Here is a 13,178-nt window from a genome sequence, read left to right on the forward strand (position 1 = left end):
CTAGGGTGTTGGGGCTTGAGTAATGTTCCCAGTCTATGTTTGGGTAGTTGAAGTCTCCCAAAATGATGGTATTTGGAGAGACATTCATACTCTCCAGTGTCTTCAGGAAGGCTGTGTGGGGTTCCTGAGTTTGAGAGGGTGGTCTGTAGCATGCTACAAACTGTAAGGCAGTTTTGCCTATGGTTAGTTGCACCTGGATAGTCTCCGATGCTTCATGCGTTGCCACTAACCTGGAGGTGTGGGTATCTTTGATGAAAATGGATACTCCCCCTCCTTTTGTGGTTCGGTCCAAGTTTTGGGGCCGGAAAGCATGATATGAGGTAAAACCTGATAGTGCTGGGGTGCTCTCAGGAGCCTTGAACCAGGTTTCAGTCACCGCACAGACATCGATGTTCTCCATACTGAGGAGGGCGTGCATCTTGAGGTTTAGACTTCTGGCATTGAGCAGCATTACCCTTAGTTTTTTTCCACTTGTGTTTTCTAGTGAGGTAGGTTTGTCATTTGAGCCTTATCTAAAAAAGACACTATGGGGGTGGCAAGAGCCTTGGCCAATATCCGGAAGCCCAGGGGTGACAGGTGCAAGCCATCCCTTGCGAAGCAGCGTGGCTTGTCAAGCATGTCATCCCAAGCAGACAGACATTGGATCCCCTTAGAATGACACCAGTAATTAAGCCAATTGTTAAAACTGATCATTTTGTCTTTGTACTGTGGCATCATTCTTGGTGAGGGTAAGATGCTGCTCAGGGTCAGGGTCATACCGGCCTAGGCTACATAATCAGAGAGCTCCTCTATGTCTCTTTTCATGTAGTCCAGGGAGGTACGTCTCAGGTCGTTCACACCGGCATGTACAATGACTGAGTCATATTTGTACTTGCTGTGGAGTGACCTGAGTGCTTGTGTTATGTGGCGGATTCTAGCTCCGGACAGGCAGCTTACTGTGACCTTTTCCTTGTTTAGTCTGGTGAGCGGGACGTCAGTGTGTCTGACTATGGAGTCCCCTATTACATGTGTGTCTGGCATGTTGTTTGGCCTTAAGGGCTGTAAGTGTTTAGCACACTGACTTTGTGAACTGTGTGTTGCATGTGCTATGTCTTGAGGTGGTGGTTGCTTGGGTGTCTGCTTTGGAGGCCTCTGTTGTTTTGGTAGATTTTTAATCAGCGCCTCCGAGTATGTTTTTGTGTGTGTTATGTGTTTGGTTTGCTGTTGTGATAGTTCTGTGTGAGACTGGGTTTGTGGTGTGCGTGGTTACCTTCTCCTCCTGACTGGTCTTGCCAGTACTGAATTGAGAGAGCTCAGCCTCCAGTTTGGCTATATAGTTGCATCTCTCGCATATATTTGTATTTGTTGGGAGGAGGAGAGGGTTGTCTGTGTACATGAGGCAATTGTAACATTGCCTCAAGATTCACCAGCTGAACAAGAGAGGACGCCAGCAACTGACCCTTCGACATGCTAGAAATAGTGAAAAAGATTGCTGTGTAACTGAGTCAGAAAGGACCTATAGGGAGATGTGTACTCAACAGAATTTAGGTGAATGAAGTACTTTCTTTTGTTTAAGAGTGCTTTACCTGTATAAAAATGCTTTAGGAGCAAGTGCTGAGCTTTTCAGATAGAGTATAGGCTGTTTAGATTGCAAGTAGAACAGTTCTAAGGGAAAAATTGAAGAGCAGACTTGGCGGAGCCAGAAAAAGTTTAACCTTGTATAACCGCTATGCGCACCACCGCGCAAAGCCGTGCAAAGGCGGATTTTAAGCAGTGATCTACAAAAGAGCTAGGAATGGTCCCAAACAACCAATTACTACAGCTTCTTGTGCTGAGGTCACTTCCCCCAAGGACAGGTAGGCTGCTCAAGGCTCCCCACTCCCACTGGTGAGCAAAGAAACTTCCTTCTATCCAAGTAAGGTAATGGACAACACAGGAACTACACCACAGCCCAGAATACAGCAATGCCTGTATACTGGTCTAAACTAGTTGAGAAAGGCAGGAAAACAAGGATTATTGTTTTGTTTTTTTTTGTAGAAATACACAGAAAATGCAGAGACAGTGATAAATTAGTTACACAGGCTAGCACACTTTAGTGGGCAGCCTCCACAGTTAAATTAAACAAACAAACAAGCAAACTTTCGATTAAATTCGACTAAATGTAACTTTAAGTGCAGATTTAAAAATAAATGCAGTAATCAGAAAAAAAAAACAGTTCAGGCTAGTTTAAAGTAAGCAACAGAAGCTATTTCCAGTGAAAAAAAAAAGCAAATATACTTAAATCCAGAAGGTAGTCGCTTTTTCGAGTTCCTTGCTGCTAGGACCACTCTGTAAACACACGTGGAGCTTGTCTGAGCAGTATAGCCAGAAAAAAACGCCCAGAGGCGGATTTTAAGCAGTGAACTACAAAAGAGCTAGGAATGGTCCCAAACAACCAATTACTACAGCTTCTTGTGCTGAGGTCACTTCCCCCAAGGATAGGTAGGCTGCTCAAGGCTCCCCACTCCCACTGGTGAGCAAAGAAACTTCCTTCTATCCAAGTAAGGTAATGGACAACACAGGAACTACACCACAGCCCAGAATACAGCAATGCCTGTATACTGGTCTAAACTAGTTGAGAAAGGCGGGAAAACAAGGATTATTTTTTGTTTTTTTTTTTTGTAGAAATACACAGAAAATGCAGAGACAGTGATAAATTAGTTACACAGGCTAGCACACTTTAGTGGGCAGCCTCCACAGTTAAATTAAACAAACAAACAAGCAAACTTTCGATTAAATTCGACTAAATGTAACTTTAAGTGCAGATTTAAAAATAAATGCAGTAATCAGAAAAAAAACAGTTCAGGCTAGTTTAAAGTAAGCAACAGAAGCTATTTCCAGTGAAAAAAGCAAATATACTTAAATCCAGAAGGTAGTCGCTTACGAGTTCCTTGCTGCTAGGACCACTCTGTAAACACACGTGGAGCTTGTCTGAGCAGTATAGCCAGAAAAAAACGCCCAGAGGTGGATTTTAAGCAGTGAACTACAAAAGAGCTAGGAATGGTCCCAAACAACCAATTACTACAGCTTCTTGTGCTGAGGTCACTTCCCCCAAGGATAGGTAGGCTGCTCAAGGCTCCCCACTCCCACTGGTGAGCAAAGAAACTTCCTTCTATCCAAGTAAGGTAATGGACAACACAGGAACTACACCACAGCCCAGAATACAGCAATGCCTGTATACTGGTCTAAACTAGTTGAGAAAGGCGGGAAAACAAGGATTATTTTTTGTTTTTTTGTTTTTTTTTGTAGAAATACACAGAAAATGCAGAGACAGTGATAAATTAGTTACACAGGCTAGCACACTTTAGTGGGCAGCCTCCACAGTTAAATTAAACAAACAAACAAGCAAACTTTCGATTAAATTCGACTAAATGTAACTTTAAGTGCAGATTTAAAAATAAATGCAGTAATCAGAAAACAAAACAGTTCAGGCTAGTTTAAAGTAAGCAACAGAAGCTATTTCCAGTGAAAAAAAAAGCAAATATACTTAAATCCAGAAGGTAGTCGCTTTTTCGAGTTCCTTGCTGCTAGGACCACTCTGTAAACCCACGTGGAGCTTGTCTGAAAGGTATGAACTTTAGAAGCATTGTAGAGGCAGATGCTTGGTCCTGTGGACATAGAGTTACAAAGCATTACAAACTGGACTAGTGTTACAGTTCCAGAACTAGCTTTGAAAGGGCCATTCACCAAGGGTTCCTGGACCCTTATCCTTCCTCCTCCCAGGTTGGGTAAGCTTTGATAATCACTGCAAATAGCCAAAGGCTACTACAGCAGTGGGAATGACAAACATAGTACAATTGTTTAAGAACTTACTGTAACAATAGATGATTGAATTCCACACTGCCATTTTCTTACCTATATACAACTGTTTTTGAGGATGTAAAATGCTTTTGTGTTTGTCTGATCAGAGGTTCAGGATGAGGTTGCTTCCTATTTTTTCTATGGGTAAGAAAGTCGTGAAGTCACTTTCTTCTGGATGCTGTTTATCTGATTGGTACTGACCAGTCAGCAGCAAGATGGAAGGTGTGGGAGAGAGCCAGAGCTTTTGAAGTAGGTCAGTTGTTTCCTAAGCAGGAAACAACTCAAATAGCCAAAGAATACTACAGCAGTGTGGAGTTCAAACATCAAGTGTTATGGTAAGTTTTGCACGTCTATTACTTTCTAAATTTGCATGTGGGTACTTATTCATGGAAAAGAGAAGTCTGCTTATGTAATTTATGCATTATACCATGGTCAAGTACCCTTCACTAAGAGTGGTAACACTGCCAAATACCACTTCTTGAAGAGGCTAAACCTACCAGTAGGTTCACCTCAGAATAGATCAACTTATATTGTAGGAAATATATCCGCTGCCTGTAATCACACAAAATGATGTGCATTTTTTTTGTTACTATTTTAGCCTCAGTAATGCATTGAGCATCAGCAGAGTTTCTGAAGCTCATTTCTGTCCCACGGCCTGGCTAATCCTATGGAAGGGGTGGCTGGAGGAATTGAGGTTTTTAATTCTGCAGGCTGGGAAATAAACTTGGGCTGGCCTCAGTGTAGCATCATCTTTTGCATCCATTGGAAGTGTGCTTTATTAAGACCATTCACCTTCACTAGTGACCTGCAAGCACACTGATTAGGCTAGGTGTAGAGTAATGGGACTTTGGTGTGCATCAGCACATCTTTCTTGGCTGTAGTGCATTATACTGCCTAACAGGCCACAAGGTTTACATGTGTCCTTTCCAGAGTTTTATCTAGTCCCCATCATCTGACAGAGTTCCTATCCACCTCCATAACACCAGGATAAACTGATGGTCTCTCCTGCTCTTCCATCTCTATGAATGCTAATCAAACCCATTTTACGTTGACTACAATTAGAACTCCATCCCTCAGTGCCATGGAAGTAGGCCTTATAATGTATATATCTTTACTGACAATTTAGAAGAAGACATAAAGTTTGCATATCTGTGTGGTGACATCTGTTTTTTTTTTTTAAGATTATTTGAATGCCATTCTGTTCCATTAAAAAATGTGAATTTGTTTCTTGCCTGATGTTGCAACATATTTTGTCCTTTAACCATTTGCCACAGATGCTGTACCTTGCTTAGCTATAGCTATAAAAGCATTAAGATAGCTCTTTTGTCTAAATTTCAGCTGTGTTGGTGGTTGTGGCTGGTAAAGATAATAAGACAGTTCTGTTTTTAAACTACAAAAGGATTGCCAGTTGTGGTACATCAGTTTTGTGGGGTAAAGCAGTGATGAGTGATTCCAGTGAACCATTTTCAGCCCAGTTAATAGATTGTCCAGAAATGTCATATTTGAATCGCTGTTCCATACCACAAAACAAATAGAAATGTATAACTATGTATAACACAAATCTGTATGGTAATGAAAATAAATATAGGACATATGAAGTGTTAAGCCTGATTTTTGTTTTCTTCAATATGTAGTTTGTAATTTCCAGATTAATATTTTAATATACAATTAGTTTCCATTTTTAGACACTGGTGTTAATACTGTTACTATATTTTTTGTATATTTGTTACAGATGGTCCCTGCCTTTAAATGCTAAGTATTGCATTTATTATTCTCTATTTGTTTTCAGCTGTGTCCTGACACATTAGCAAGACTTGATGCAGCCTTTACTTTTGGAACTACATATCAACAAAGTGTAAGACAATATACCATACTTTTTTTTCATTCTTAGCTGAACTGCACTGTATTTAAAAATGTTAATAATGACATTAATACCTAACCCTAAAACTTTCTGTAATTGTCACTGTATATGCAATAAATATGAGAAGACAGTGTTGTGGAAATAATATTTTAGCAATAACCAATGAGAGGGTGTGGCACATTGAAGATTTACCCACAGTTACTAGGGTTTGATCATGAGGGCAAAACCCAAGTGATTAAACAAAGCCAACCATGGGTAAATCTTCAATATACCCACATCCATGAGTCTGTTATTGCTATTATACAATGACATTATTTAAGAAAATAAATCGCTTAATTTTTAAAAAAAAAGTCTTTGTATAATGGCACCATGGTGTTCCCCTGCGTTTTCTGCGTTATTTCTTCTGCTTTGTTGATTTACTGCAAATGCGTACAGGACCTGTGTTCCCACACTTACACAGAACATCAGTGTTTTGGAAAGCAAGCAATGGAGAAAGGAAGATCTCCATAGCCTTTTTTTTTTTTTGAGAAAAAAACAGTGAAATCCTGTCAGTTCAGAGGTTTGAGGAAGACGGGGCAAAAATATAAGGAAGATCAAGTGTATTATTATGTAAAACTAAAGAAATGTACCTGAATTTTCTTATATTTTCTCTTCCTTCCATACGTACTTCTCAACCTCTTAGCTCAAGAAATGTGTAAAGGCTTAAGCGGGACAAAGGTACATATTGTAAATGTTGGTCTTATAAACTTAGAAAGCTGCTAGAATAACAGGATTTCTGCTATTGGACATTGACTTCCATAGCATATATTAATAGAAGAAAGTCTGGGTGACCAGACATTTTTTCTTTTGGTATATGCTCAATTTACAGCAGGCACACTGGTTGGGCTAACCATTCAGCGTGCACTTTTTTGAATACTAAAGAGCTACTATTGTATAATAAGAACTAACACTCTGACATAAGAAACGCATATGACATTTTATTTCTCTAATAACCAACAGCAGTTCCATTTTCCTATTTGCAAATAGGGAAGCATTATTACAGAACTGTCATACTGTCAGTTTGAAAGAACACTTAACTAGCAATCTGAACCTTTGTCCTTTTATGGCCTGTTGTAACAGGTTGGATTTAATGTTATTTTAAGATTTTTTGATTATTACAAAGATGGTACTTAATTTTAATTGGGTAGTCATACATTTTCTATGAAATGACAAACATTTTACCTGATGATGTCAGTTTTCATTCTCTCCTCAACTGATGGGTTCAGATCTGATCCTTCGGATCCAACTCGGCCATTGCTAAAGCTTGTGGCAACCAAAAACTCTTGAGCTTCTCCCTTACCTGTAACGCACCAACCCCGATTACCTCAGATCTCGTTTGCCACTTCAAGAAAAAGACACTGTCTGTTATCTCTCTCAAGCATTTGGCAAATAAGTTTCATACTTTCTCAATGCTTTACTTAAAAAAAATGTATATTACTATCCCTTACCTTCGTCAATAATGTTCTTGTTTCTTGCATTTTCTTAAATATCCTGTCTATAGTAAGGTTTTCTGCATCTCTCAGATACTATTGTTAGTATCTTTCCTCTCCTACGACACTGCCACAACCCTCTTTTTTTAACCATAGTTAGTATTTCCTTCTCTTTCTTTCTTCTATTTCCCTACTAAAAAACAGTGTTCCTTTCTGTCTTGTTGTACAGTATTGTTAATGTTTTTTTTTCTTTAGCTATGACATAGACTGGCAGATTTTAAGAAATGTATGAAGTGTGGGCACAAGCTGCCACTTTCCGATGCCCACACATTGTGTCTTTTTTGTTTGGGTCCTCTCTATTTACAAGAGGATTGCTCAGTATGTCATGTCTTTAACCCTCGCGCTTTAGTAGAACAAAAAAAACTGATTCTGAAAAGTCAGGTCTCCTTCCTTCATCTTTTGGAGAGGCTATAGCCGAGGGTTCTTTCGCCCGTAAATCAAAACGTACAAAAGTTACAAAATCCTCTTTTTCGAAGCCATCTTCCTCTTCCAAAGCTTTGGATTCCTTGAGAAAGAGGTCTCATAAGGGTCCGGGCTCAACCCCGGATCCTAAAAAGACTAAAATTCAAGATCCTGTTAAGGAAACATTATTGGGTCCAACTCCTAAGTTGAATCCAATAGAGTCAAAGCTCTCTGATTTGACTTTGTCTGATCTTATGCAGTCTGCCAAATTACTACCCAGAACAAGGTACTCTTCATCCCTGGATCCAGTTTCCTGACAGACCCAGGTCTCCATCCACTCATTCTTCCAGAAGCCTTACAGAAGAAGATTTTGAGAGACTGGGGAAGAAGATTCTTTTGGCACAGAACCAGACTGGTGTTACTTTGACTCCTACCCCTCTGGGCCAGGAGATCCATGTATCTGCTGTTCCCTTGTTACAGATTCCTCCTCTGACTCCTGTGGCTTTGGAGTTTCTGGATCAGAGTCATCAGGATCCATCTGGCTTGGATCTGAGGATAATCTTATCCTCAGATCTGACATCTTCTCAGAGGGCTCCTGTTCCATTGGATCTGGAGAGCTCCCGGAGCCATAGTCTACCTGTCAGATCAGAGGTGTTGCATTCTCTTCCGAAGCTCTCTGCAGCTTGGAGCCTTGGCACAGGATAGTTTGGCTCTGGCTTCCTCCTCTGAGGTTTTGAGTAGGGGAAGCCTACAGTTCAGAAGCTTCTCGGATCCAATCGTCTGTGTCTCTCCAAGCCACTTTGCCTTCGAGGCTGCAGAGAGAGTATTTTTCTGCCTCGACAGTTCTGACAGATCCTTTCCTCTCAGATCCTAAGATTTCTTCCATAATATCTCAGTGCTCAGAGCTTCACCATCTCCTTCCAGAAGGACAGCCAGTGTCAAAACCCCAGGCTTCCGCCCAGGGAATTGTAATCTCTGCTCTGACACCTCCCCAGAGCATCCCACTGAGGAGGTCCTTAAGAAGAGGACATGTAAGAGGAAACAGACACCCTGGAGGTGTCGTCACTGAAGAGACAGATTGTGAAGATGACGCATCCCCATCATCACCTCCTGAAAATGTCTCCTTTGAAGTCATCCTAGAAATCCTTAAGCAGAGAGGTGGTTGGATATCCAACAGCCCTACGTTTGAGGAATCTATTCTCCTGGAGGCTTTTGGTACTGGACCCTGGTGAGACTGTCTGCCAATGACGTCATTGACTTGATTTCACAGCATGTGTGGAAGGACATTGACACCACAGAGCCCATTCCTCGCAGACCGGAGGGTCTATATTAGAACACCAAACAATTAAAATGTTGAGTGTTCTAATATCGATCCATTTTCAGTGAATGCTGAAAATATCGAAGAAGCAGAAAACCAAATTCTTTCCTAGGGAAATAATTTGGTTGTCCGTTTCTGTTGCTTCGATATTTTCAGTGCTCTGTTGGAAAGTTGCAGGTCGGGTTCAGGTAAGTGTGCAATTGAGTGCGGGTTAGGTATGTGTGTGATTGTGTGGACATGAGGGTTAGGGCGGGTTAGGTGAGTTAGGTTTAGGGCGTGGGTTAGGTATGTGTGTGATTGTGTGGATATGCAGGTTAGGGCGGGTTAGGGTTAGGGCACGGGTAAAGTGAGTGTGCGATAGTGACGGACCTTAGGGCTAGGGATTGGGTTAAGGTAAGTGGATAGTTAGTGGTGTGTGTATAGTTTAGTGTAGGGTTAGGTGTAAGATTTTAGGTGTGTGTGTGTGGATTGCTGTTTGTTTGGTGTGCTTGCGTTGTGTGTATGTGTTTTGGAACAGCAAATTTTTTCCCTAGGAAAAAATTTGCTGTTCTGAATGTTCAATGTTTGGTATTTTCGATTGGTAGGGTTCGATATTAGAACACTCAACGTTTTGAATGTTCGGTGTTCTAGTATAGACCCAGACCGGAGAACATAATGGCACCATCAGCAGATGGACAGTTTTGGGGGAAGGGAGTTCCTGTTGATGCCACTATGATGCAACTAGCTGAAGAAAATTCCATTGCCCATCCCTCCAACAGGGAGTCCCAGGTGATGGACAGATTTGGGGAGCATGTCTATACTTCAGCAACCTTTGCTTTGAGGTCTCTGAATTATTTGATACACTTTACTAGGCTACAGAGTGATTTGATCAAGGAGTTATCAAATACCCTCTTGGGTGCTGTTTCTGATGAAGTCCAGGCATCTGTTACTTCGCAGCTGATGACCCTACAGTCCATATCCAATTCATCCATTAGGTTGATTTCACATGTAGGAGAAGGAACCTCAAGGGGAAGGGGTTCAGGTGTTTCCATTAGGAGACATGTCTGGAAGTGCCTCTGAGTTTGTGGAGCCTTTCAGGTCTTCTTTCATCATTGTTCCTTTTGATGGAACATCTTTATTTGTCCCCAAAGCAAAAGACACTAAAGACACTGTCCAGGTGTGAAAAGGAAGGAAAGACCCTGTCTGCCATGGACAGGCATTTTTCGACTCCTCAGAGAACCTTTACCAGGAATCAATGGGATGGTTGCAAAATGTTTCAAAAAGTCTCGGGGTCCTTTTCAAGATGCACATTGGCGGAGGTTCCCCCAGGAGCAGAGGAGGGAACTCTAATGGACGAAGATGCCCTCATGTCAGAGGAGGCCCGCATAACCAGGCTTCCAGAGAATCATTCTTTGACAAACTATACCAGCGCTCCTGAAAAGAGGCCTGATTGTCCACCTCTGGAAAAAGCTGGGAACGTTTTTCCCTGCACCAGAGAGCCTGGCTAGAAATAAAAGATACTTGTGTGCAGACAACCATTTCCAGAGGCTGTATTCCCAAGGAAAATCCTCGATGTTCCATCCAGTCAGAGGGAGCAGGCAAAAATTCAAATATAAAAGTTGCTAGAAAGAGTGTTATCCAAGAGGTCCCGCCAGATCAGATAGAATACGGAACTTACTCAGCGTTCTTTTTGGTGCCAAAGAAAACAAGGGACTGGAGACCAGTCCTGGATCTCTCCAAACTACACAAGACAGTTTGAAGAACCACGTTTCAGATGGTCATGGTTCAGTACATTCTCCCATTTCTGGGCAAGGATGACTGGTTGTGCTGTGTAGACCTTTAGGATTCATACTATCACATAATAAAGCTGAACAGACTTTCCAGAAGGTGCTTACGTTTCCGACTGGGAGCCAGTCATTATCAGTTCAGAGTACTGCCCTTTGGATTCACCACAGTCCCCAGGTTTTTTATATGGCAGTAGTACCAGCTCACCTGAGACTGCAAGGATTACAGGTGTTTCCATATCTAGACAACTGGCTCATCACCACTCCAAAAAGGCATCAACTCATATGTGCAAGAGACCAGGTTCTCCAGACTTGCTGTCATCTGTGGATAGCTATAAACTAAGACAATTCTCATCTACAACTGACTCAGACTTCAGAGTTTATAGGAGCAATTCTCAGTGCAAAGACAATCATTGCTTCCCTTCCATTACTGAGAGTTCAGACCACAAGATTCCAAGTAAAAAAAAAAAAATGCAGCACTTCAGTTTCAGCCCAACTGGTCCTTCAGGCTCTGGGATCGATGGCAGTAGCATTAGTACTACTTGCCAAGTTTTATATGAGAATTCTTCAGTGGATATTAGCTGCTCTGTGGTCGATTCTTTATCAACCTATGTCTTACAAGATGAGAGTCACACACATCTGCAGCAGAGATTTAAAATGGTGGATTCATTCAGACCATGTTCTACAAGGTTGTCCATTCATTCCTCCTCAGCCCAAAGCCATAGTGACTATGGACACTTCCCAGCTAGAGTGGGGGGGGGGGCATTATCTGGGAAAGACTGTCAAAGGCACCTAGCCCCCAGAGGAGGCCAATTTGCTTATAAATGTCCTCGAGATGAGAGCAGTGCTGTTAAGTGTTTCAGGCATTTCAGAATGCTCTCCCTTTGGGGACAGTTGCAGTACAGTCGGACAACATGTCTGATGTCTGGTACATCAACAAACAGAGAGAAACCAAATTCTACCCATTGTGTTGAGAAGCTCTGAGTGTGGCAGTGGCAATCTCTTCCAACCGCTTTCTTTTAGCAGTGCACAGTCCAGGGAAGTCCAATGTGATACCAGATAAATTGAACAGGTGCTTTTTTCTACCTCACGAATGGTCCCTCAACAAAAAGATTGTGAAACACCATCATCCGATAATGGGGCCAGCTTTTTTTGCAGTCTATTTGCACTCCCCCAGAACAGTAAATGCAGCAGCTACTTTGCCCTAATCCCTGCAGAGGGGAAATCACCAAGGGACTCTGTTCTTCACAATTGCCCCCCTGGTCTCCTTCATGCGCATCTTCCCACTCCATTAATTACCAAATTTCTTCAGAAAGCTGCAAGGTTGAAGAGCAAGGTCATCATCATTGCCGCTTATTGCCTCGACAGATTTGATTTCCCTTCCTTTGGCCTCGCTTGATTCAACCACCTTGGTTTCTGGCTCCAACTCCGGACCTACTGTCTCACCCTACAGGCTGCATCCAGACGCAGTGAATCTCAGGCTGGCTGCCTGGTTCCTCTAGTTCCATTAAAAGCCAGACAACCTATACTCTCTTCTCCTGTCCATCATCTTCTTTCGTCCTCCCATAAACCGTCCGCCAGGAAACTGTACTCCAGCTTTTACTCAACTATGATTGCTTGTTTGTGTTTAAATAAAGGATATTCCATTTTTTAACTCAACTGAGGACTACCTACTGTTTTCTACTTGCTTTGTAGCACGTATTTTATAGTTTGATTTTTACGTGAACTAGGTGTATAACATAATTCAGGAAGTGAAAATTACACCTTCCACATTGCAAAGTTTTTTCTTGATTTGTTTTAACCATTATGATGCACATGTTATTTGCTAGTTTATTTGAAGTGTTATAGGGATTGTGCATTGATATGACAGCATACTTTTTATGCACATGATGAAATGTCACTGACAACAGGATTTAGGCAGTCTGGAATTAAGCTTATTGTAGTTGCTGTACGCTGGACTATTTGAATGATATCTGCAACAGTCATTATAATTTTGCATTTACCAAGGTCAAAGCAGGTATTAGGCAGAGTTTAGCAGCCCCTTTTTATCATACTGGAACACTGCATAGTTAGCAAATTAAGGCCACAAAGGCTTTGTGTGTTTAAACAGGATGTTAGTACTTCTTGCTGATCAAGCCACATGGTTTTAAACAAGGAGTTATGCAGGACAGTCACTGCATAACCAGTTTGTTGGTTCTTTAAGGAAATGAATGCCTTAAACATTGCACAGAATCTTACAACAAATAGTAGAATGATGGCTTCTCGCAACCAGTTTTTCAATGCTCTAAATAATTGAAGGCTAATGTGAGCTGCAGGCTCGATGAACAAAAATGCTGACAGGAATTTCCCATGCTGGAAAAGGAAAAAAATCTAAAAGTTTTTTTTTCAGGCCTCCTGGACATTGATCTCTCCACACCTGAGCAGGTCAAAGCAGATTAAATCTGGAACTGTCCATACCTCTTCAGGGGTAAAGATGGCCACAATTA

At 41.6% G+C, this 13,178-nt stretch overlaps 1 protein-coding gene across 1 annotated transcript in view; it reads left to right on the top strand.

Annotated features, from left to right (window-relative positions):
• Positions 1–13,178, top strand: part of TMEM67 (transmembrane protein 67) — a 4,866,727-nt gene that overhangs the window by 1,367,759 nt on the left and 3,485,790 nt on the right. Inside the window, exon 9 of the mRNA XM_044066290.1 lies at positions 5,609–5,674. Within this exon, the coding sequence (XP_043922225.1) occupies positions 5,609–5,674 (66 nt within the window). The remainder of the gene's footprint in view (positions 1–5,608; positions 5,675–13,178) is intronic.

This window comes from Protopterus annectens, chromosome 3.part1 (genome assembly GCF_019279795.1).
Source record: "Protopterus annectens isolate FY-2018-M chromosome 3.part1, PAN1.0, whole genome shotgun sequence".
Lineage (NCBI taxonomy): Eukaryota > Metazoa > Chordata > Ceratodontiformes > Protopteridae > Protopterus > Protopterus annectens.